At 43.9% G+C, this 23,546-nt stretch overlaps 2 protein-coding genes across 4 annotated transcripts in view; one reads left to right on the forward strand and one right to left on the reverse strand.

Annotated features, from left to right (window-relative positions):
• LOC117409867 (zinc finger protein 135-like) overlaps window positions 1–16,230 on the forward strand; it is a 34,285-nt gene extending 18,055 nt beyond the window's left edge. The window contains exons 2-4 of one of the 2 annotated variants that reach the window (XM_059011659.1): window positions 9,947–10,204; window positions 10,904–11,321; window positions 15,055–16,230. In XM_059011659.1, coding sequence (XP_058867642.1) covers window positions 9,992–10,204; window positions 10,904–11,321; window positions 15,055–15,668 — 1,245 coding nt within the window. In that variant the 5' untranslated portion in view covers window positions 9,947–9,991 and the 3' untranslated portion in view covers window positions 15,669–16,230. Of the gene's footprint in view, window positions 1–9,946; window positions 10,205–10,900; window positions 11,322–15,054 lie in introns of both variants that reach the window. The other variant, XM_059011658.1, reaches the window with a different exon arrangement.
• Window positions 16,231–23,234: 7,004 nt separating this feature from the next.
• LOC131709281 (phospholipase A and acyltransferase 4-like) overlaps window positions 23,235–23,546 on the reverse strand; it is a 35,265-nt gene continuing 34,953 nt past the window's right edge. For both annotated transcript variants that reach the window (XM_059011684.1, XM_059011685.1), the window contains one exon: window positions 23,235–23,502. In XM_059011684.1, the coding sequence (XP_058867667.1) occupies window positions 23,425–23,502 (78 nt within the window). In that variant the 3' untranslated portion in view covers window positions 23,235–23,424. The remainder of the gene's footprint in view (window positions 23,503–23,546) is intronic.

Genomic DNA, 23,546 nt, shown 5'->3' on the forward strand with positions numbered 1-23,546 from the left:
CCCTCTTTCTCTATCACTCCCTCTTCTCTCTCGTTCCCCTCTTTCTCTATCACTCCCCTCTTTCTCACTCGTTCTCTCTTTCTCTATCACTCCCCTCTTTCTCTCTTGTTCCCCTCTTTCTCTATCACTCCCCTCTTTCTCTCTCGTTCCTCTCTTTCTCTATCACTCCCCTCTTTCTCTCTTGTTCCCCTCTTTCTCTATCACTCCTCTCTTTCTCTCTCGTTCCCCTCTCTCTCTCGTTCCTCTCTTCTCTCTCATTCCTCTCTCTCTCTCGTTCCCCTCTTTCTCTATCACCCTCCTCTTCTCTCTCGTTCCCCTCTTTCTCTATCACTCCCCTCTTTCACTCTCGTTCCACTCTTATTCTCTCGTTCCCCTCTTTCTCTCTCGTTCCCCTCTTTCTCTATCACTCCCCTCTTTCTCTCATTCCTCTCTTTCTCTCTCATTCCCCTCTTTCTCTCTCGTTCCCCTCTTTCTCTCTCGTTCCTCTCTTTCTCTATCACTCCCCTCTTTCTCTCTTGTTCCCCTCTTTCTCTCTCGTTCCCCTCTTTCTCTATCACTCCCCTCTTTCTCTCTCGTTCCCCTCTTTCTCTATCACTCCCCTCTTTCTCTCTCGTTCCCTCTTTCTCTATCACTCCCCTCTTTCTCTCTTGTTCCCCGTGGTCGTGTGGGGGGGTGTGGGTGTGTGTGTGTGTGTGTGTGTGTGTGTGTGTGTCAGTGTGTGTGTGTGTGTGTGTCAGTGTGTGTGTGTGTCAGTGTGTGTGTGTGTGTGTGTGTGTGTGTGGGGGTGTGTGTGTGTGTGTGTGTGTGGGGGGGGGGGGTGTGTGTCTGTGTGTGTGTGTGTGTGTGTGTGTGTGTGTGTGGGGGTGTGTGTGTGTGTGTGTGTGTGGGGGGGGGGTGTGTGTGTCTGTGTGTGTGTGTGTGTGTGTGTGTGGGGGGGGTGTGTGTGTGTGTGTGTGTGTGTGTGTGGGGGGGTGTGTGTGTCTGTGTGTGTGTGTGTGTGTGTGTGTGTTGTGTGTGTCAGTGTGTGTGTGTGTCAGTGTGTGTGTGTGTGTGTGTGTGTGTGTGTGTGTGTCAGTGTGTGTGTCTGTGTGTGTGTGTGTGTGTGTCAGTGTGTGTGTGTGTGGGTGTGTGTGTGTGTGTGTGTGTGTGTGTGTGTGTGTGTGTGGGGGGTGTGTGTGTGTGTGTGTGTGTGTGTGTCTGTGTGTGTGTGTGTGTGTGTGTCTGTGTGTGTGTGTGTGTGTGTGTGGGGGGGGGGGGGGTGTGTGTGTGTGTGTCTGTGTGTCTGTGTGTGTGTGTGTGTGTGTGTGTGTGTGTGTGTGTGTGTGTGTGGGGGGGGGGGGGGGGGGTCCCGTTATGGGATCTCACTCTGGAGGGCGGGGGGCTCTCAGCCGTCGACACGGGCTCAGCTGCTTGCCGATGCCGGCGTGTCGGTGGAGGAGTGCCTGCTGGCAGTGGGAGAGGGGGTCGGGTGTGATAATATAATATCGGCATCCCGGATGAATAAAAGGTTTGTCGTGTTTTAAAAGAGGTATCGCTGGTCAATCAGCTAGTGGAGGAAGGTTTTTCAGTGAAAGGAGATTTTATTCAAGTATCCCCCTTAGTAACCCCTGTTACCAAGGTAATCATGTCAAACGTGCCACCGTTTTTAAAAAACGAGACCTTGGCAAATGAACTTGCCCGATATGGCAAACTGGTGTCCCCAATTAAAAATATACCATTAGGGTGCAGAAATGCAAATGTTAAGCACGTCCTGTCTTTTCGGAGACAGGCGTTTTTGCTGCTGAATAACCCGGGGGAGGTGATTGATGTTGCTTGGAGCTTCAGTGTGGAAGGGACGGGCTGCGTAGTGTTTGTCAGCTCGGATACAATGCGGTGTTTTAACTGTGGGGAACAGGGACACCAGAGGAGAGCCTGCCCGAGAAAAAACAGAAACGAGGAAAGGCAGGAGCAGGGTACTGATGGCAGGGAGGAGGCTGGGGATGTTGGGGGTGAGCGGGAGGATGAGGCTGCACCCCATCGCAGCGCCAGCCGGAGTCTGCAGAGACCAGAGAGCCGCCGATCGGGATGAAGCCGCCCACACCACAGCCGAGGCTGAAGAGACTCAGCCACGGTCCGGCACAAAATAAAACTACCGAAAATGATGAGGGTTTTGTGATGGTAGCTAAAAAAAGACTTAAAAAACAAAAAAAACAAAGAAGTTGCAGATCTGCCTAACAGCGAGCGGGGGACGGAGCAGAGCCCCGAGCCTGTGCTGGAGGGGAGCCTGCAGTCTCAGGCAGGGGGGTCTGTCCCTCCTGATATGGAGGGAGAGGGGAGCGGCACGGCGACGGGCTTACAACCCGGCGCGGTGCAGCGCTCTTCTCTCTCTGACCCCAGCAAGCGGAGGCAGAGGCAGCGGTGACGGCTGCGGCTGTGCTGGGAGGAGGAGAGGAGAGCGGCGCTGTGGAGGCGGAGAGAGCCGCGGAGGAGCAGACATGGAGGGGGAGCTCTCTGACTCCTCGCTTATCTCTGACATCCCCGATAGCTAACCCGTTAACAGGGGGAACAAACTTTATACTCTAGATGAGTTTAAACTGTTTATGGGACTTGTGGACATTCAGGCAGCTTCTTTGAAACAGGATTTACAAAATGATGGCGCTGTCAGGTTTTGGACTGAACACATTCAGCAGGTTGAGTTTCCAAATGCTAGGAATTAGCTGCACTTCTGCTCACTATGTTTGGCTCTACCTGTACATGTGAGTCCAGCTTTTCTCACATGAATGTGATAAAGAGCAACACACGCAGTTCACTGACCAGTGAAAGACTGCAACACTGCTTCGAATCGCTGTAACGTCGTATGAGCCTAACTTCATGCATGTGGACCAGGGAAATAAATGCAATTTATCCCATCAAACCGAGTTGGAATAAGAAAGAAGCGCAGTCGCAACTCAACAGCTGTGAGTATATGATGTTTAGGCTATGCAGTACTATTAGCTTTAAAATCTATGAAGGTCATTATGCCGTCAGAGCAATACAAGTGCTTGACACTATTAAAATAGTCATTAATAATACTCGTGTGCGCTGTCTTTTGATGATACAGCGGTAATGTTAAAGTGTTCTGTTAAAGCACTATTCAGATGGTGAAATTATGTAAATATACGAACATTAGTTCATATAATACGTATTGTGTTGGTTAAAAATGTGCTGAATACAATGTTTCTGGCCGCCTACTCTTAACTTTTTTACAATCTGACCCCCTGAAAAACGAGTTGAAGAGCCCTGCGTTAAGCCATTCGTGTATCTCAATCACATCCTGAGAAACGCGTCAATAGTACAATTGATTTAATTATTTTATTTTTCATTTCAAAGCAGAAGCGACTCTTCTTATGTAAATACAGTCACGCACAACGATTGTGAGTCCAGCATCAAATACTTTATTTTAATTGTAGCTTTGATAAAGATTTGTCGTTATTAACACGTTGCGATCTCGTTTCTGCTCGTTAACCAAAAAATAAAGCTTAATTTGGTTGTTTCACGGAAAACAAACAAACACGTAAATCAAATCAATTTTGCTATTAACTGGTTTCTCAGTTGTGATTGAGATACACGAATGGCTCAACAGGTATCGATTAATTATTAAAGGAGAGCAGAAAAGTCGGTTAAAGTCGAGATATTTGAACGGGGTCTGAGAGCTCTCAGAACTGCGGCGCAAGCAGGGGGCGTGGCCACTGGACTGTGTGTGTGTGTGTGTGCTCTGTGTGTGTGTGTGTGTGTGCTCTGTGTGTGTGTGTGTGCGCTCTGTGTGTGTGTGCTCTGTGTGTGTGTGTGTGTGTGTGTGCTCTGTGTGTGTGTGTGTGTGTGTGCTCTGTGTGTGTGTGTGTGTTTCTTCTCAATGGAATATCACTGTGCTGTGTGCGCTCTGTGTGCGTGTGCTCTGTGTGTGTGTGCGCTCTGTGTGTGTGTGTGCGCTCTGTGTGTGTGTGTGCGCTCTGTGTGTGTGTGCTCTGTGTGTGTGTGTGTGTGCGCTCTGTGTGTGTGTGTGCTCTGTGTGTGTGTGTGCGCTCTGTGTGTGTGTGCTCTGTGTGTGTGTGTGTGCGCTCTGTGTGTGTGTGCTCTGTGTGTGTGTGCTCTGTGTGTGTGTGCGCTCTGTGTGTGTGTGCTCTGTGTGTGTGTGTGTTTCTTCTCAATGAATATCACTGTGCTGTGTGCGCTCTGTGTGCGTGTGCTCTGTGTGTGTGTGCGCTCTGTGTGTGTGTGTGCGCTCTGTGTGTGTGTGTGTGTGCGCTCTGTGTGTGTGTGCTGTGTGTGTGTGTTTCTTCTCAATGGAATATCACTGTGCTGTGTGCGTGCTCTGTGTGTGTGTGTGTGTGTGCTCTGTGTGTGTGTGTGTGTGTGTGCTCTGTGTGTGTGTGTGTGTGTGTGTGTGCGCTCTGTGTGTGTGTGCTCTGTGTGTGTGTGTGCGCTCTGTGTGTGTGTGCTCTGTGTGTGTGTGTGTTTCTTCTCAATGGAATATCACTGTGCTGTGTGCGCTCTGTGTGCGTGTGCTCTGTGTGTGTGTGCGCTCTGTGTGTGTGTGCGCTCTGTGTGTGTGTGCGCTCTGTGTGTGTGCGCTCTGTGTGTGTGCGCTCTGTGTGTGTGTGTGTGCGCTCTGTGTGTGTGTGCTCTGTGTGTGTGTGTGCGCTCTGTGTGTGTGCTCTGTGTGTGTGTGCTCTGTGTGTGTGTGTGTGCGCTCTGTGTGTGTGTGCTCTGTGTGTGTGTGCGCTCTGTGTGTGTGTGCGCTCTGTGTGTGTGTGTGTGTGCGCTCTGTGTGTGTGCTCTGTGTGTGTGTGTGTGTGTGCGCTCTGTGTGTGTGTGCTCTGTGTGTGTGCGTGTGTGTGTTTCTTAATGGAATATCACTGTGCTGTGTGTGCGTGTGCGTGTGCTCTGTGTGTGTGTGCTCTGTGTGTGTGTGCTCTGTGTGTGTGTGCGCTCTGTGTGTGCGTGTGTGTGTGCGTGTGTGTGTGTTTCTTCTCAATGGAATATCACTGTGCTCTGTGTGTGCTCTGTGTGTGTGTGTGCTCTGTGTGTGTGCGTGTGTGTGTTTCTTAATGGAATATCACTGTGCTCTGTGTGCGTGTGCGTGTGCGTGTGCGTGTGAGGGAGTGCTCTGTTATTGTTGTTTAGGTTCTGTTCATGTTCTGTTATTCGGCGCACTGGACCTGTAGGGCGGTGCTCGTATCCTTCATCCTAGCCTGTAGTTAGTACAATAACGATACACTCGTCAGAACTGAAGAGGAAACCCATCGTTTCTCCTTTTTTTCTTTCTTTTTTATTATTCTAAAAGCCCATCAATACATGGTATTTTAAATACATTCAAGAAGTCCATTTTCATAAACCAGATTATTATTTTTAACTGGTATTAATTTCAATATTACCGCATCATCTGAAACGGCTGTGATGACAGCTCAAAATGACGTCAGTGGCTGCGCGGAGGCACCGCGTCGAAATATTTTGAATCTTCACTGCGCTAGTCCTGTTTTTGATTTGATTTATATTTACGTGTTCAATGAAAAGTACACTGAATAAACTTTCTTCTGTAATTTGTCTTTTGTGGGACATTTAGAAATGTGAAAAATCCAAATCCAAAATTCACTCGTACTTTTATTTACCTAAACCAATCAGGCACTTTGTAAGATTCACATGATTTGTTGTTGAAGGTGTCTGTAACATCGTCATGAAATATTTAGCCAATCGGTGTGGTTCTTTTTTTTAGATGCTGGCCTATGAATGAGGACAGGGCGATGATGTCACAAAATGGGCGGGGGCTAACGGTTACGCGCTTTACTGTCATTGTGGTTTTCTAACACCGAAAATATATTTTAAAATTAAGCACAGTTATATCTTATTTCTTGACAGTGCAATGCATTCTCATTCATATAAACTATTAGTTTGGTTTTGATATTTAGTTAAGAGATCACGACACCGGCGTAGATTTAGCTAGGGACGGTAGGGACATGTCCCTACCAATGTCAAGGGACCGTTGAATTGTCCCTACCAATAATTTTGATAAATCTGAAACGTCTTTTGTCATGTTATTTTATCCGCTCCACAAAGGGTTAACTCTCTCAAGATCCCCTCGTTGCTCCTCCCTCCTCCAAAAAACAAACAAAAAAAACCCGCTAATTTGATTGTCTTAGGCACTAGGTTCTCAACCTGGGATTTGTAGGTGTTTGGTGGGGTTTTGGGGTGTAATCAGCAGACAAGAAAACTACAAATCCCATAATGCATCACTGTAACACGGACTCAGTGCGCGGGTGACGTCAGCGACCAAGCGGAGTGTTCTGTTTTCATTGAGGCGCGAAAGTGAACAAGGACTCGGGAGTTAAAGGTGATTCTCCGGGTTTAAAATAAGGAACATTCTAGTCAGTCTTAAACGGTGTATATTGTGCCACAATTTTCACATTTATTTTAAAAAATAAGAACAAATGTACTCAGTTAAATTCAATATTTATTGTGTGTTTGTTGGTTAATGCGTTGTCACATTATTTCAATCCTCCTCCTTCCTCCTTTGTAACTAACTTACTCCTTGCTTGATATTTTTGTATCTTGTGTGTAAAAAGCGAACACGAACATATATTTGATTGAATGGACAGTGTGACTATCCAGGCGGCTAAATAAACGCTCTATATTATATAGGCAGTCATAAAAAAATATATATATATTAAAAAGTCAAATTAACCGGGGGGAGGAGATATAAAAATAAATTTCAGTGGGGCGTGAGTAAAAAAGGTTGAGGACCCGCTGGCTTGGGCTGGACTCTGGAAAGACGCTCATCTGAAGCTGCCGCTTGCCGGTCAGTCTGATAGGAGTGTGAGTCACTGACTGAATGAAAGCCAGGTACCGGGAAAAAAAAGAGAGAGAGAGAGAGAGAGAGAGAGAGAGAGAGAGAGAGAGAGAGAGAGAGAGAGAGAGAGAGAGAGAGAGAGAGAGAGAGAGAGAGAGAGAGAGAGAGAGAGAGAGAGAGAGAGAGACGAGAGAGAGAGAGAGAGAGAGAGAGAGAGAGAGAGAGAGAGAGAGAGAGAGAGAGAGAGAGAGAGAGAGAGAGAGAGAGAGAGAGAGAGAGAGAGAGAGAGAGAGAGAGAGAGAGAGAGAGAATGTTTTCATATCGTCAACCAACTAACGTTAGCGAATCACTTCAATTTGGCTTTAGGTGACTAAAGCATAATGGCAGCCAAAAAAATAAAGATGGACATAAGGAAGTTGTTTTTTTTTTTTACAAAAAGTCAAAGTGCAAGTAGGAAGATGTTATTAAAGTAATAAACACAATTGATAATGATTCTCATAGCAAATGTAAAAATAATTTACTAATGAAGTTAGCAGAGTCATACTTTCTCTCTAAACAGCATGCATCAATTTATCATTTTATCAGGTGAATGAAGCAGTGCAGCCTGGTAAAAGCAGTACAGAGGCAGGTGGAGCAACAGGGTCGCAGGTGAGGTCTGTAATGGCTTAGTGATTATAACAGTGAAAGTGTTAGACTCAGTTTTGAGATATGTTATTGTTTGAGGCACATTGTGATATGATAGTAGGCTAATGCTGTATAGTAATACTCAGCAAATAAAGTTAGCATAGCCATATATTTTCTCTCTATATGACATGCATCAATTTATTATTTTATCAGGTGAATGAAGCAATGCACCCAGGTTCGAGCAGCAGCACAGACACAGGAGAGGCAGGCAGAGCACGTGAGCGTGCATGTGCTCATGCTTGTAGTGGTAGGGGTAATGGTAGCTTACAGTAAGGCTGGGATAGGTTATAATTCAGGTTATTAGTAATTCTATAGCAGGGATGTCAAACCAGCTTCCAGGAGGGACACTTTATCATAGTGTTTTAAGTGTATACCAGCCAACTTCATGTCAATCAGATTATCCTCGATTCATTCATTTCAAGCCACCAGAAGTGACCATTTAACAGCTGTCTCCTAAAAAATGTCTTCCCGGGGGGGCACGCCCCTGAACCCCCCTAGCGACCGTGACTCCGCCCCCCTAAAAAATTGTGTCCCCACCAATGTTCAAACCAAACCTACGCCCTTGAAGCTGATTTATTATTATTATTATTATTATTATTATTATTATTATTATTATTATTATTATTATTATTTATTGGATGGTTCAAGAACAGCAGTGTTTTGGATTCCTTGGATATTTTTTGTTTTATTTTGCTTCCTGTTTTTTTGTGGATTACAAATACGTTTGGTTATTTTTTTGTATCTTACCAATACGTTTATTTTCTGTGTTGGCCTGTTTTTTGATGAGCAGGGTACGAGACTGTTATATTCGAGGCATTGGATTTGTTTTGAAACGCTATTGCCTTATTGATTGCATATACGCATTACTGTATGTAGCGTGGCTGAAGTCATTTAGCAAATATTGTTTTTTCTTTTTCTTTTGTTCTTACCTGTGCCACAATCTTAGTGGTTAATTTCAACCCTCTCCTATTGCGATCTGGTTTATTAGTCTCCATGGTTACTGGCGCTTCTTGGGTGCTTATTGAGTGTTCCATTCGTGTGTATGCTTGTGCGTGCAACAGAAATTAAACTGTTTGCAACCAGCGAGCCCAGCAATCCTATTACTGCTGTCAAACTGCCTTCCTGCCATCTACGTTATACAGTATTATTTAAAGGGTCTTTCGTAGAAACCTGTTCTTATTCTGGGAATACCGGGTTGGCCTGGTGCTCAAAGGTTGATTGTTCCAGTGTAACGTTACAAGCGATCCTTTTAGTGGTAGTAATGAAAGCATATATGCTATTTTAAACTGTAAATGTTATTGTATTGTAGTCTGTGCTTGGCATATATAATGAGTGTGTGTATATATGTGTGTGTGTATATATATATTAATTTCCTACAATAACATGTTTTTTTAACTTTGTCAACATCTCATCTGCTTGTATTTCCAGTTTTTTTGTCACTGTAAGTGATACATTATTCTCTATTGATTTATCAAATTACAAACCCCCTTCTCAAAACACTAACAAAGATGCATTCTCATCCAATTACAAACCAAGATGAATCCCCCTTTCTCAAAAAACTAATAAAGATGCATTCTCATCCAATTACAAACCAAGATGAATCTCTCTACTCAGAACACTAACAAAGATGCATTCTCATCAATTACAAACAAAGAATCCCCCTTTCTCAAAAAACTAATAAAGATGCATTCTCATCCAATTACAAACCAAGATGAATCTCTCTTCTCAAAACACTAACAAAGATGCATTCTCATCAATTACAAACAAAGATGAATCCCCCTTTCTCAAAAAACTAATAAAGATGCATTCTCATCCAATTACAAACCAAGATGAATCTCTCTTCTCAAAACACTAACAAAGATGCATTCTCATCAAATTACAAACCAAGATGAATCCCCCTTTCTCAAAAAACTAACAAAGATGCATTCTCATCAAATTACAAACCAAGATGAATCTCTCTTCTCAGAACACTAACAAAGATGCATTCTCATCAAATTACAAACCAAGATGAATCTCTCTTCTCAAAACACTAACAAAGATGCATTCTCATCAATTACAAACAAAGATGAATCCCCCTTTCTCAAAAAACTAACAAAGATGCATTCTCATCAAATTACAAACCAAGATGGCGGTGGTATGGTCTAGGATTGTTAAAAGGGGCGGCACTTCCGGTAAAATACAAATATGATTGGTTTAAAAGAGTAGCCAGTTAAAGTTCAAAATACTGCATTCTGATTGGCTACTTGAGAGAATGGTGCCACTTAATATGGTTATTGACTACTTCCACCACATAGGGAGCACAGAGTTGCTGCTGAACCTCTGCAAACTTTACCTGCAACCCAAGTTCAGTTCTCACTTCCTTCAATACTAAAGACACCCTGCTAGTAAGATTTTGTGAATCCCTTAAATGTCTTTGATTTGATTAATTTTACTCATTTCATTATTATTTTTTTGCTGCAGCTACTCAGCAGAACCCCCGTGTCTGATGCCAGGGATAGTGTGAAGATGGAATCTGTCCCCATTAAAGAGGAGCTCCCTGAGCTTGAACTCGTCCCCATTAGACTGGTTTTCTCCGGATTGCCTTCCCTCCCCATGAAACAGGAGATGCCATGTGACAGCATCAAGTCAGAGGTGCCTGGTATTAAAGATGAGAGCAATGAACTGGAGATCCCCCAGACAGCAGGACCAGGTCCCATAAAAGAAGAGGTGCTGGAAATGGTATGTATGAAATATATTGTATTGTGTAGATGCCATTAACCTAGTAATGATGTCAAACCCACAAACTTTGCTTCTTTCCTTTGTGCTGTTAACATGCAGAGATGTGTTTCTTAAGTGCCGTCCTCATCAAAAAATGAATAGTCTCTCCTCTGTGAGAAATCCGTTTTCAAGCCGGCTCCAGCCTGGAAAGGACCTGGTGTTTGAGGATCCCATTTCTTTACTTCAATGCCTCATTTATAGGTGATGGATATTATTTATCACACGTAAGCACTTCATTTCTCTGGCAGGTTTGTCATTGCTCTCCATAATTGCAATCTTTTTAAATAATGCTAAAATCAAATCTCTTCTACAGTACATTTTTTAAAGTTTGCATTCTGTCTGTCTTGCTGCTTGTCTGTGTTCTCTCTGTGTCTTTCTGTCTGTTTGTCTAATGAGGTAAAACACAAAAAATCAAAACTCGAATTGGCTCTCGGTATTGGCCAAGACAATCTTATCAGGACATCTTTAATTTCTTTTCCTTTTTTTGAAGTATGAAAACTTGTCTGGATATTAACACTGGAGGTGAAAATTGCATGAATGTTACTCCGCAACAACATGCAGGGACTGAGAACTTCATCTTTTTAAAAACCCCAGATAGCCGCTCTTTTTAAACAGCTTTCATAGCATTTTGAATCATTTTTCATTTTCTTCTTGCAGCAGCCACTAAGCAGAAGCATGTGTGATGCCATGGACAGTGTGAAGACTGAATCTGACCCGATTAAAGAGGAGCTCCCTGAACTTGAAGTGGTTCCCATTACACTGTTATCTGCACTGGCTTCCCTCCCCATTAAACAGGAGCTCTGTGAGATCATGCCATGCAGTGGCATCAAGCCAGAGGGGTGTGCTGGGATTAAAGCTGAACCCAGTGAATTGGAGATCTGCCAGACAGAAGAACCCGTTTCCTTGAAAGCAGCCCCCCCTGCGCTGGGTCCTGTACGCCTGCGGGCGTGTAGTGTGGTGCTGAAGAGAATCTACCTGAGAGTGCAGGGCGCTGGAGCAGAAGCCAGCTCTCCCAACAGCATGCGAGGATGTGGAAAGGAAGACGGGGGGAGCTCCCATTCAGAGTGCAGTCCAGCAGGTGAGTAACTCTGAGTAGCTGTGATGACGTCATTCTACTGTGTCATATTATCCACAGCAGGACTGAGAGGCAGGGAGCAGATGGGTTATGCTACAAGCTACTTAATATCACTCCTGTTAATGTCGCACTCCCATTATCATTCAATTACATTGTCCCCAGTATGATTACTGTTATTTTCTTAGATGCCCTTACATTATTTTTACATACAATTACCCTTTTTGTACTGCTGGGTTTTTACTTGAGCAATCTATGTAAAGTACCTTGTTCAAGGGTACAATAGCAGTGTCCCCCATCTCGGATTGAACCCACAACCCTCCAGTGAACAGTCCAGAGCCCTGCTGCCCTATAGTGTGATGTAAGTCAATGGAAACGGAGTCCTGTTTAATCACTTCTTGGTCCGGTCACTGCAGGTAGAAACCTTTTTTATTGACTAACCATAATCGAATTTAACAAAAAACACTCAGTTCAACTATTTGCCTTATCAAAGCTGTTGAATGATTTGAAAGAGATGGATATTTCAGGTTCTGTATGAAAATGAATAGAACTTGAAATCTAATCAACTACTTATGAGCTGAAAAATAGTTTAAAAATGTGATTGACCAAATTGTAAGTTCACTTGAGTGTTCATTTAAGTAACTGAGAGCTCAGTTGGAACAAAACCCAGCAGACACAAGGGGTCCCCAGGACCAGGCTGTGAACCACTGCTTTAGAAGTGAAGAAAGGTCACTGTTTTTTGTGACTAAAAGCATTGACATGTGAATTGTAAAAGATAATCAGAACAATTAGAATATGAACACCTGTGAAGTGAGACCATGGCCATGTTTACATGCAGAAAGTGAAAAACGGGGTCCCTTTTAACTTGCTCTCTTTTGCTAATGACTTCCCTACAGTGCCGTTTGCATGAGAGTTAATTTTATCGAGAGAAATTGTCCTTCCAAATGCAAACGACCCCAAGCCGAAATACCACAGAATGAGCGGAAGCATAGTACTGAGTGACAAGTGAACTCGTTATAAATTTGATGTGGCACAGTGATGAGACCATTGAAAGGAGATAAGATACTGTCTCTGGGTTTGTTTCCTTGATTTTTAACTGAAGAGATTCATGTTTATTTTTTGTTGGTTTAGCAATAACAGACTTATGAATGTGAACAGACCTTGAATGTGTGTGCAGGTTGCCACAGAATGGTCATCTTTGGATTGGAAATGATCGTTCTGTAATGTTGTTCCTAATGAACAGACACAATTTCACTGGAATACTTGAATGAAGAGCTTAAACAAAGTCACATTGTCAACAGTCATTACTGCAGTTGTTTTGGTTTTAATCAGTGACTCTTCAAAGCTTCTGAAGGATATCTCCTGGATTGGGCTGTTTCAGAGAGCTTTTCAATCCTCAGCAACCCACTTCCCTGCCCAGTGCTGGTGGCTTGCTATGTTGTCTGAAGTGAACCCACCTCCTGCACCAGTTGAGCAATGGAAAGTACATCCCTTTTTCCCCTCTGTAGGCCTGTGAGTTTTAGGTTTGCTGTTTTTTGCGAGCCACCTTGGTATTTTGAACATCCTCTATTATTAAAGCAAACCTTTCCAAGTATAGACTTCTCATTAATACACAGGGGATTTGCATTGTCTGTTTGCTTATGTGGCGTCTAATGCGTTTGTGACATTTACGAGAGCAGCGCAGCGCCATGTGGGATATCGAGCTTTCTTAAACAGAACTGGGTCACTGCTAATAAAAAGGGGATCGCTAGTCTTGTACATCTGAGTTTTAGAATCGCACTGAAGGGCCGTTCCGCTGTAAAGCAGACATGACTAATAATAAAAAAAAAAAATTCTAACGAATTAGAATTTTGTATTTTGATTATAAAAAAGAATGTATTCTTATTTGAGTTTATTTAGATATATGTAATTATTATTATTATTACTGTTTCTAGATTGGTATGTGCTCCTTTTCTATGCACTGCGCCCTCAAGTGGTAGTTTTGTTTATAGCTAATGACGCTATTTTAGAATTCGGTTTTGAAAGTAAATGAGTTTTTGTAAGCGGAGGAGCGAATACAGTTTTTGACCGTTGATACCGTTTGATACGTATATAGATTAATAACAAGACTGTATACATAGAAATCATAAAAGTGACACTATCCTTCGGTCCTTTTACATTCTTAAAGGATATAAAGACATAATGATAAGAAAATAGTTACACTGAAGAATATTCGTTTGTGCTTGGATGGAGTTCCTGGCACGAGACATATTGCTGTATTTTAAGGGTTCTCCACTCGTCTGACTATTATTGGATGTAAGTAAAGACAAGCTTATTGTTTTCTGAAGATTGGGAAGTCTGTACGCTGGAATTATTCTTTAAGTTAAGAGTTGGAAGTGATGTGTGGAGCACAGTGACTGGATGACGAGTCGTAATGTTTAGGATACCTAGCTTACAAAAACGAACAAGTGGTAAAATTTACTAAAATTCCAAGTATTTACTATCCCAAGGGTTCAATATTAATCGGAAGGCAAGCTAAGGATTCAAAACAGTGAAAAAAAATTGAATTCTGTCAACATTGATATCCATTGCCTAAATATCCTAAGAGACATCGGCCCAGACCAAATCAAAACCTGCGTAAGCTGCTCATCTCACTTTATAGAAACAGTGTTTAACAGCATTTATAGCAGTTTGTTTTTTAAAGTGTGATTAGCAGATTGTGCAGGTTTTGGTTTGGTCTGGGCCATGTTCTGCTTTATTTTGACAGTTGAAAGTATGCTTGTTAAAATGTAGGTATGCTTGTTTGAAGATCAGTTAGTTGGTTCTCAACCTGTTTAACATGGTGGGCCTCATATGCAGCTCTCTGTTGTGTGGGCTGTACTTATTACTCACTACCCACACAATAGTACTTATTACCTGTGTCTCAAAACAAAATGTTATCTATTATCTCAGCAGTGCCATACAAATCAATATAATACCTCTCATTGCTACACTGGCAAATGTCGACCAAGGGCATTTAAAATGAGCTGTTAAAATTGAACTTCTGCTTACTCTCCTAATATCTGTGAAGGTATTCATAAAAAGAAGCCAAGTTAGAAACAACAGTTGTGTTAATCCTGGCCCCAGCACCATTCCAGTTGTGCCTATTTGCTTGATGCTTGACAAGATCGGGGGGGGGGGGTTATAACATTCTGCCACCCAGCTGCTTTAGCCTGCCACCCTGGAGACTGAAAATTCCTGGGGGGGAACCCTGTATCATTCATGTGTAATTGTTTGGTGGTAGTTAAGTGAGAGATTGCATTTTAGTGTCTTTATTTAGCTCATGTTTTTGCCTACATGTGTTTTATTTATTTATGTATTTATTGCTTTTGTTTTATTCTTTGTATATTGTGGTTACAGAAGTTTGTGTTTGTTGTAAACTAGAAACCTATTTAAACATACTGAAAGACAAGTTCAACAATATATAGCTTTCAACCATTTCTTATGACAAAACGGGTACAATCTGGAACAAAAGAGATGATAATCTGTACATTTCCTGATTTCTTTTACTCACGGCTTTCCTATTGGCTGAAGTATAATGCTGGCTCCAGAAATCCGCCTGCTGTAATTGCAACCTCCCTGGTGGAGACTACGCTACAGTTCTGTGTTTGCTAATAACCCAATGTAGAAAAAGGTTATGAAACAACAAAATGAGGAAGATACAATTGCAGCATTCCCTACTTGAAACAGCCTGACTTTCTCTCCTGTTTGTATTTTCCAGGTTCCAGAATAGCAGCTAAAGCAAGGGCGAGCAGTGACTGTGGGAATGGTGTCACCAAGTCAGGAGGTTTTAGAATACTCCAGCGAACGCGCAGAGGAAAGAAACCGTATCTCTGCTCTGACTGTGGGAAGAGTTTCAGTTGGTCAGAAAACCTTGCAACACACCAGCGAACTCACACAGGAGAGAAACCATTTCACTGCTCTGACTGTGGGAAGAGGTTTAGTCATTCAGCAACCCTTGTAATACACCAGCAAATTCATACAGGAGAAAAACCGTATCGCTGTTCTGAATGTGGGAAAGGGTTCAGTCACTTGGGAGATCTTGTAAAACACTGCCGTGTTCACACAGGAGAGAAACCGTATCAGTGTTCTGACTGTGGGATGAGGTTTAATCAGTCAGGACACCTTAAAACACACCAGCGAACACTCACAGGAGAGAAACCATATCGCTCTGACTGTGGGCAGAGTTTCAGTCGGTCAGGAAACCTTGCATCTCACCAGCGAATTCACACAGGAGAGAAACCATATCACTGTTCTGACTGTGGGAAGAGGTTTAGTCATTCAGCAGCCCTTGATTTCCATTACACGAGAGTAGATGTTAAAACTTCATGCTGATTTGAACTCGGCTCTCGCCAAGATAAGCACCAACTAAGACGTAGCTTTACAGTAAACTAATGTGATCCATATGCGTCTCCATCCATTTACGTTTCCTTCCATATGATGATGTAGATATCCTTCTGTCTGGTGTTAATGGCTGAAGTGTAATGCTGGCTCCAGGGATTAGCTTATTTTGCCTCCCTGGCGCATCAGCACACACAACGGCTGCGATGCTGGCTCCGGGGATCAACCAAAGTGCGGCCTCCCCAGCGCATCAGCATGACAACCGTCTGGATTGAGCTAAGTAGGGTACATCTCTGGGGTTTTCAAGTGGGCACCTTCCATCCTCAGTGTTTCGTCGACTAGCCCACGACACCTCAAGAGGGCTCGACGGTGATTCTGGCGTCCCAGCATCACCCCCCTCCGTCCCCCACTCAACTCAGCCCAGCTTACTTACCTGTCCCCAGCCAGAATCTTTCCGTCTCAACCACAGCCAGTTGCTGCTCCTCTCTGCTGCTTCAGATAAGTTCTTCACTGTGCGACGCAACTCTTGGCCACTGAATCCGACGTCTCTGAGAAACCGGGTTGTAGAGTGTGCCACAAATCCTCGACAACCCACTTCCACTGGGTAAACCCGAACTCTCCATCCTCGCTGTTCCGCTTCAGTGGCTAGTTGAGCATACCGCAGTTTCTTCCTCTCATACGCCTCATCTACAGCGTCCTCCCATGGCACTGTTAACTCTACCAGGTGAACAAGGCGTGCTGATCCAGACCACAAGACAATATCTGGTCGAAGGTTAGTGGTGGCAATCTCAGGTGGAAAAATAAGCCGTTGACCAACATCTGCCAGCATATTCCAGTCTCTAGCAGCTTCCAGTTGTCCTGGGCGAGGATTGGTTTTAACACCTTTTCTTGGTGGTTGCTCTCCTGGGCGGAGGAATGTTGTCTTTTGTGTGTAATGTTTTGATGGAACAGGTGGCAACTTATTGGTCATGTTACGCTTGTCTTCCAATGCTAAGGCCAAACATCGCAGCACTTGGTCATGGCGCCAAGTAAACCGTCCTTGGCTAAGAGCCACCTTACATCCTGTCAAAATGTGCCTTAATGTTGCAGGTGATGAACACAAAGGACATGAGGGATCCTCTCCTACCCAGAGGTTTAGGTTCTGTGGTGATGGGAGAACATCATATGTTGACCTGATGAGGAAACTGATCCTGCTCTGTTCCATTGACCATAGGTCTTGCCAGCCAATCTTGCGTTGTTCCACACTCTCCCATCTCATCCATTCTCCCTGTTTGGCCTGGGAAATGGCCTTTATACACCTCATCCTCTCCTCCTGCTTTTGCACCTCGTTGACTACCAGCTTCCTTCTTTGAGCTGGGGCCGCCTTGTGCCATGTAGGAGGAGTTGAACTGAAACCAAGACCCCCTCTTCCATGCTGAACTTGCCCCATGATATCACCAATTCGAAGGGCAGCCTTTGCATCTTCCACAGCTTTCTTTGCCGCCCACTTTCTTCCAGTTTTCAACACAGGTGCTGCCTCCCTTACGCATATATCGCGTGACTCTACTAATGTCATTTCCAGTCTGACCTTGGCGCACTTAAACTCCTCGGTTAGAGCAGAGACTGGTAGCTGCAGTATTCCTTTACCATAAAGTCCCACTCTGCTGAGGCAGCGTGGAACTCCCAACCATTTCCTGATGTATGAACTGATTAAAGCTTCCAGCTTCTCTACTGTTGTCAAAGAAACCTCGTACACAGTCAGTGGCCACAGCAACCTCGGCAGTAGACCAAACTGAAAGCACCAGAGTTTTAGTTTACCTGGTAGAGCGCAGCTGTCTATGCTCTTCAACCCTTCCACTGCTTGTTGTCTAACTTCTCCCACACGAACTGTGTCCTTTAGATCCCCGTCGTACCATCTCCCAAGACTCTTCACTGGCTTCTCAGATACTGTTGGTATTGCCTCACCATTAATGAAGAATGTTTTATCTACTACTTTGCCTTTAATTATAGAGATGCTCCTTGATTTAGTGGGCTTGAATTGCATTCGTGCCCATTCAATGTTATTGGTTAATTTGCCCAATAATCGATTAGTGCAGGCTACTGTTGTAGTCATGGTTGTCATGTCATCCATGTATGCTCGAATTGGTGGTAGTCGCATTCCAGAAGCCAAGCGCTCTCCTCCTACTACCCATTTTGATACCCTAATGATTACTTCCATTGCCATGGTAAAAGCCAGTGGAGAAATGGTGCATCCTGCCATTATTCCAACCTCTAGGCATTGCCATGTAGTGCTGAATTCTGAAGTTGAAAAACTGAATTGCAAATCTCCAAAATAGGCTTTCACTAAATTTGTTATTGTCATCGGTACACTGAAAAAATCAAATGCTGCCCAAAGTAGTTCATGTGGCACTGAACCATATGCATTAGCCAAATCCAGGAATGTCACATGGAGCTCCTTCCTCTCCTTTTTAGCTGATTGAATTTGTTGCCAGATCACATTGATGTGTTCTAAGCAACCTGGGAAACCTGGAATGCCCGCTTTTTGTATTGAAGTGTCAATGAAGCAGTTCTTTAATAGGTAAGCTGACAATCTCTGAGCAATAATGCTGAAGAAAATCTTGCCTTCTACATTTAATAGGGAAATGGGACGAAACTGACTGATGCTTGTAGAATCTTTTTCTTTAGGTATAAAGACTCCACCTGCTCGGCGCCATGCTCTTGGTACAACCTGTTTTTCCCATGCCACTTTCATCAATTTCCACAGAATTCGTAGAACTCCTGAAGCACTCTTGTACACTCTGTACGGAACTCCATTAGGCCCTGGAGATGATGAAGCCCTTGCTTTTTTCACAGCTTGCTCTATTTCTTTCCACTTAGGTGCACAGTCCTCCATTTGGTATTCTGGTGGATTGATAGGTGGGATGTCTGACGGAATTGACATAGGCTCCTGCCTTTTTGAATCTGTATGTGTTTCCTCCAAATATCTCTCCAGCTCAACCTTAGATGCTTTTAGTGTGCCATTCTTCTCACTGGTGAATAACTTCTTTACAAATTTGAATGGGTCTTTATAAAAGTTAGCTCTCGCACGCTCCTTCTTTTTGTAGCGTTTCCGTAGGCGCTCAGCTCTGCGCAATGTTGCAAGCTTATCTTTTATGACCCTTTGTAAGAGATTGAGTCCCTCCTTCTGACTTTGTTCTGCTCTTCTCCATTGGTTCCTCAGCTGTCTCCTTTCTCTAACTAAGCGTTCAATCTCCTGCTGCCGTCTAGACTTTCCAGGAATAGTTTGTACTTTTTCCTTCCTTTTTTCAACTCCAAACCTCTCACTTCCATATGCGTAGATGATGTCCCCAAATTTATCCAGCTTCTTTTCAACTGTTCCACTTAATCTTTCCAATGCAACGCAGAGATCTGTGTTTACTGTGTCCCATGCAGTTTTCTCACAAGCTCTTGGCCATTTAACTCCAGGCTTGTGCCCGTTGAGGTTCTTTTCTCTCTTATGCTGGTTTGTCTGACCGGGTTCACAAGGATCATTAGGTTCATCACTAACTGTGTCCATGCAAGTCCTCCTCACATCTATGACAGGGGTGCTGATATCCTGCGAACTGTGGTTTGCTTCCTGTCGCTGGATTTCATTCGACTGACTTGACTGACTTCGTAAGAAGTACTGATCAATGCGAGGCCCTTGTCCCTTCTCCCTCAAGCATTTCATTCTCCCTTGATGAATCTTCAAACCCCTGGCCGTTGTCGCCTTGCTCCAGCCGCAGACACAAACCTGGAGTTCCATGTCTTTGTTAACTGCAGATCTTGAACTAGTCTTTTGTGAAGTACTCTCCATACTCATATCCGTTTCCGTTCCTAAGTCGTTAACCGTGTTGTCCAACGTTGAGTCATCTTCCGCCCCCGCTCTCGCAGACTCTAGGGGTATTTTTCTCTTTAATTTCTTAGAAGCCTTGGGCGGGTGTCTCCAGCATCCTGTAAACACAGAGCTGGATACTGCCGACAAGGGTAGCTAACCCTTACCAGCCCCAATGGGGTCTCTTTCCTCCTGTCAGCTGTCTCTCCAGGCTGTCACAAGGTCTTTCCCTTGTTGCCAGCTGCACTATTCACAGCAGTCACTGGACGTATCCAGATCTTCATGATTTCCATTACACGAGAGTAGATGTTAAAACTTCATGCTGATTTGAACTCGGCTCTCGCCAAGATAAGCACCAACTAAGACGTAGCTTTACAGTAAACTAATGTGATCCATATGCGTCTCCATCCATTTACGTTTCCTTCCATATGATGATGTAGATATCCTTCTGTCTGGTGTTAATGGCTGAAGTGTAATGCTGGCTCCAGGGATTAGCTTATTTTGCCTCCCTGGCGCATCAGCACACACAACGGCTGCGATGCTGGCTCCGGGGATCAACCAAAGTGCGGCCTCCCCAGCGCATCAGCATGACAACCGTCTGGATTGAGCTAAGTAGGGTACATCTCTGGGGTTTTCAAGTGGGCACCTTCCATCCTCAGTGTTTCGTCGACTAGCCCACGACACCTCAAGAGGGCTCGACGGTGATTCTGGCGTCCCAGCATCACCCCCCTCCGTCCCCCACTCAACTCAGCCCAGCTTACTTACCTGTCCCCAGCCAGAATCTTTCCGTCTCAACCACAGCCAGTTGCTGCTCCTCTCTGCTGCTTCAGATAAGTTCTTCACTGTGCGACGCAACTCTTGGCCACTGAATCCGACGTCTCTGAGAAACCGGGTTGTAGAGTGTGCCACAAATCCTCGACAACCCACTTCCACTGGGTAAACCCGAACTCTCCATCCTCGCTGTTCCGCTTCAGTGGCTAGTTGAGCATACCGCAGTTTCTTCCTCTCATACGCCTCATCTACAGCGTCCTCCCATGGCACTGTTAACTCTACCAGGTGAACAAGGCGTGCTGATCCAGACCACAAGACAATATCTGGTCGACGGTTAGTGGTGGCAATCTCAGGTGGAAAAATAAGCCGTTGACCAACATCTGCCAGCATATTCCAGTCTCTAGCAGCTTCCAGTTGTCCTGGGCGAGGATTGGTTTTAACACCTTTTCTTGGTGGTTGCTCTCCTGGGCGGAGGAATGTTGTCTTTTGTGTGTAATGTTTTGATGGAACAGGTGGCAACTTATTGGTCATGTTACGCTTGTAATACACCATCGAATTCACACTGGAGAGAAACCATATCAGTGTTCAGACTGTGGGATGAGGTTTAATCAGTCAGGACACCTTAAAACACACCAGCGAACACACACAGGAGAGAAACCATATCGCTGTGACTGTGGGAAGACGTTCAGTTCATCAACAAACCTTGTATCACACCAGCGAATTCACACAGGAGACAAACCATATCACTGCTCAGACTGTAAGAAGAGTCTCATTCAGTCAGGAGATCTTGTAAAACACCAGCGTGTTCACACAGGAGAGAAACCATATCACTGTTCTGATTGTGGGAAGGGTTTCAGTTCGTCGGGATACCTTGTTGTTCACAAACGACTTCACACAGGAGAGAAACCATATGGCTGTTCTGATTGTGGGACGAGGTTTAATCAGTCAGGACACCTTAAAACACACCAGCGAACTCACACAGGAGTGAAGACGTATCACTGTTCTGATTGTGGGAAGAGTTACAGTGATTCAAGAGACTTTGTAAAACACCAGCGAATTCACACATGATAAAAAATGCATTGCTGCTCTGACTGTGGGAAGAGTTTCTATAAGTCACGACACCTTGTAAGACACGAGTGAATGCAAGAGAGAAACCAAAAAAAAACACCTTTAGATTTCAGTGATGTTCCGTATGAAATAACTTTGGTCTGTTTTGTTCAGAAGAGCCAGCTTCTGTTTCATTGTCACAGAGCTGCCTAGTGTGGGTGCCTGAGCGGAGGAGACAGACCCTGCCAAAAATCTTTAACCCTTTGAGTAGTACGAATGTACCGGTACGTCATTGAATTAATGGTCCCCAGGGAGTATGAATGTACTGGTACGTTATGCAAATTTTGAGCTTTTGAATTTGAATTTTGAACGACAATTACTGGGTCTACAAAACTGCTGATAATCTGATATTGTAACACTAGGTGTCTGTAACACCTTGTAATGGTCTCTTGCGTCATCTGCCAGATACCGACAGAATTACACACACCAAACCCAGTCAAAAAATGTCCACAATGTCTGGAAAACGGTGGGAAATGCTCTGTGGGAAAGAAGTACGAGAAATTATACTGAATTCCGATTTAAATTCTTCTACTGAATCAGGCGTTAGTGAAAATATCAGTGAAGAATATTTACCTTCCTCGAGTGGCCCAAGCTCAGACAATGTGACAGGGATCACTGAGCTACATTTTCCTCACTGCCTTCACCCTCACCACGTGTTTACCCGGACGTGTTGTTGATCCTGATCGTTGTTTATTGAGTACCTGTTACTTTTGTCAAAACCTTTCGCTATGACAAAATAACGATTAATATTTATTTGTTTTGTTTATTTACTATAAGAAATAGTTGTTTACATATTTTCATTGTGTAATAAATTGCTAATAGGCCTACCAACAGATGTGTCGATGTGAGGAGTGTAAATATGAGAAATTAAAAAAAAAACTCACTCCAGTGGGCCCATCCAAACATTCTAAAACTTACTACTCAAAGGGTTCATTCATATATTTAGGAAAAGTCAAAAACTGGCTGTGGCAGCACGATTGCCCTGCACAATGGGGAATTTAGTGTTGGTGTAATTTGTATGTGGAAGTGGGTTTATTGTGTATCATTGTGGGAGTTGATTTTCTGTGATTAGATTATTGTTTACAGACGGGCGCTCCATTGAGACTTGCTGCCTGCTAGGTTTGGTTGAGGGGAAGGAGAGGGGAAGGTTTGGTTGACAGCAAGTGATTGGCTGTGCTGTTCCTCAAGCGGCAGGTGGGCGAGTCTTGACCGAGTGTCCGTCAGTTTAAAAACATCCAGTGGCGATCGCTCTGGGCGACTGCAATGCCATACTTCAGAGGGGAGCTGCGTATACTCAGGAAGAGAGCATCTGCTCTGCAGGAACGGGAGCTACGCAACCCTGCAACTGCAAGGCCGTGTGAAGCAGCAGGAGTCGTCATCTGAACACCGGCTCATTAGTAGATTAGTTTAGGGGATAGTAATCCCATGTAATGTACAGCGAGGGTTATGTAGTGTAGCCGGTTCCTGGAGCGGGACGTCTCGTTTATAAGGCTAGCACTCGCCCTGTGTGTACCTTTTATTTGTAGTTTTTATACTGTGTTTTATTTTTCCTTTTGCACAGCTTGCTGTATTTGTCCTCTGTGTGTTACCATGGCTGGCAACATCACATGACCCTTTTGTTTACTTTCTGTTTTGTGAATAAATCCTGCGTGCCTGTGCTGGCGTTTAACTCCACCTTCCCATGTCTGTGATGCTTAAACAGTGGTTACCCACACACGGGAGACGAGCGCCCTGTCACACGGACACACACATACGATTTACAGCGGAAGAGTATTTAACATTTTAAATGCAAAATGGGTCAAACTGACCTGCATGGCGGTTCTACTGTTAAATGACTACAGTGAAAGGAATTTGATGCAACTTGAATTTTTATTGATTTCATTTTTACAACAATAGATTCATTTTGCTCACCATAATTAAAGAAGTAAGAATATTTTAACAAGCATTTTCTATTGTACTTTGTAAAGAGAAATTGTGCCCTTTATCAGAAAGGCAAGGAACACCACAAAAGATGAAGAAATTCATCAGGTGAATAAGCTGTTACTTGGCAGAAAAAGGGTCAATTTCTGCACGGAAATCTGACAGGTTTTTGCCCACGGATTTGGCTGCACTTTCCCCCTACAGAAAGAAAATAGAAAATGATGAATCCAAACTGCAGTTAA

Source organism: Acipenser ruthenus, chromosome 42 (genome assembly GCF_902713425.1).
Source record: "Acipenser ruthenus chromosome 42, fAciRut3.2 maternal haplotype, whole genome shotgun sequence".
Taxonomy (NCBI): domain Eukaryota; kingdom Metazoa; phylum Chordata; class Actinopteri; order Acipenseriformes; family Acipenseridae; genus Acipenser; species Acipenser ruthenus.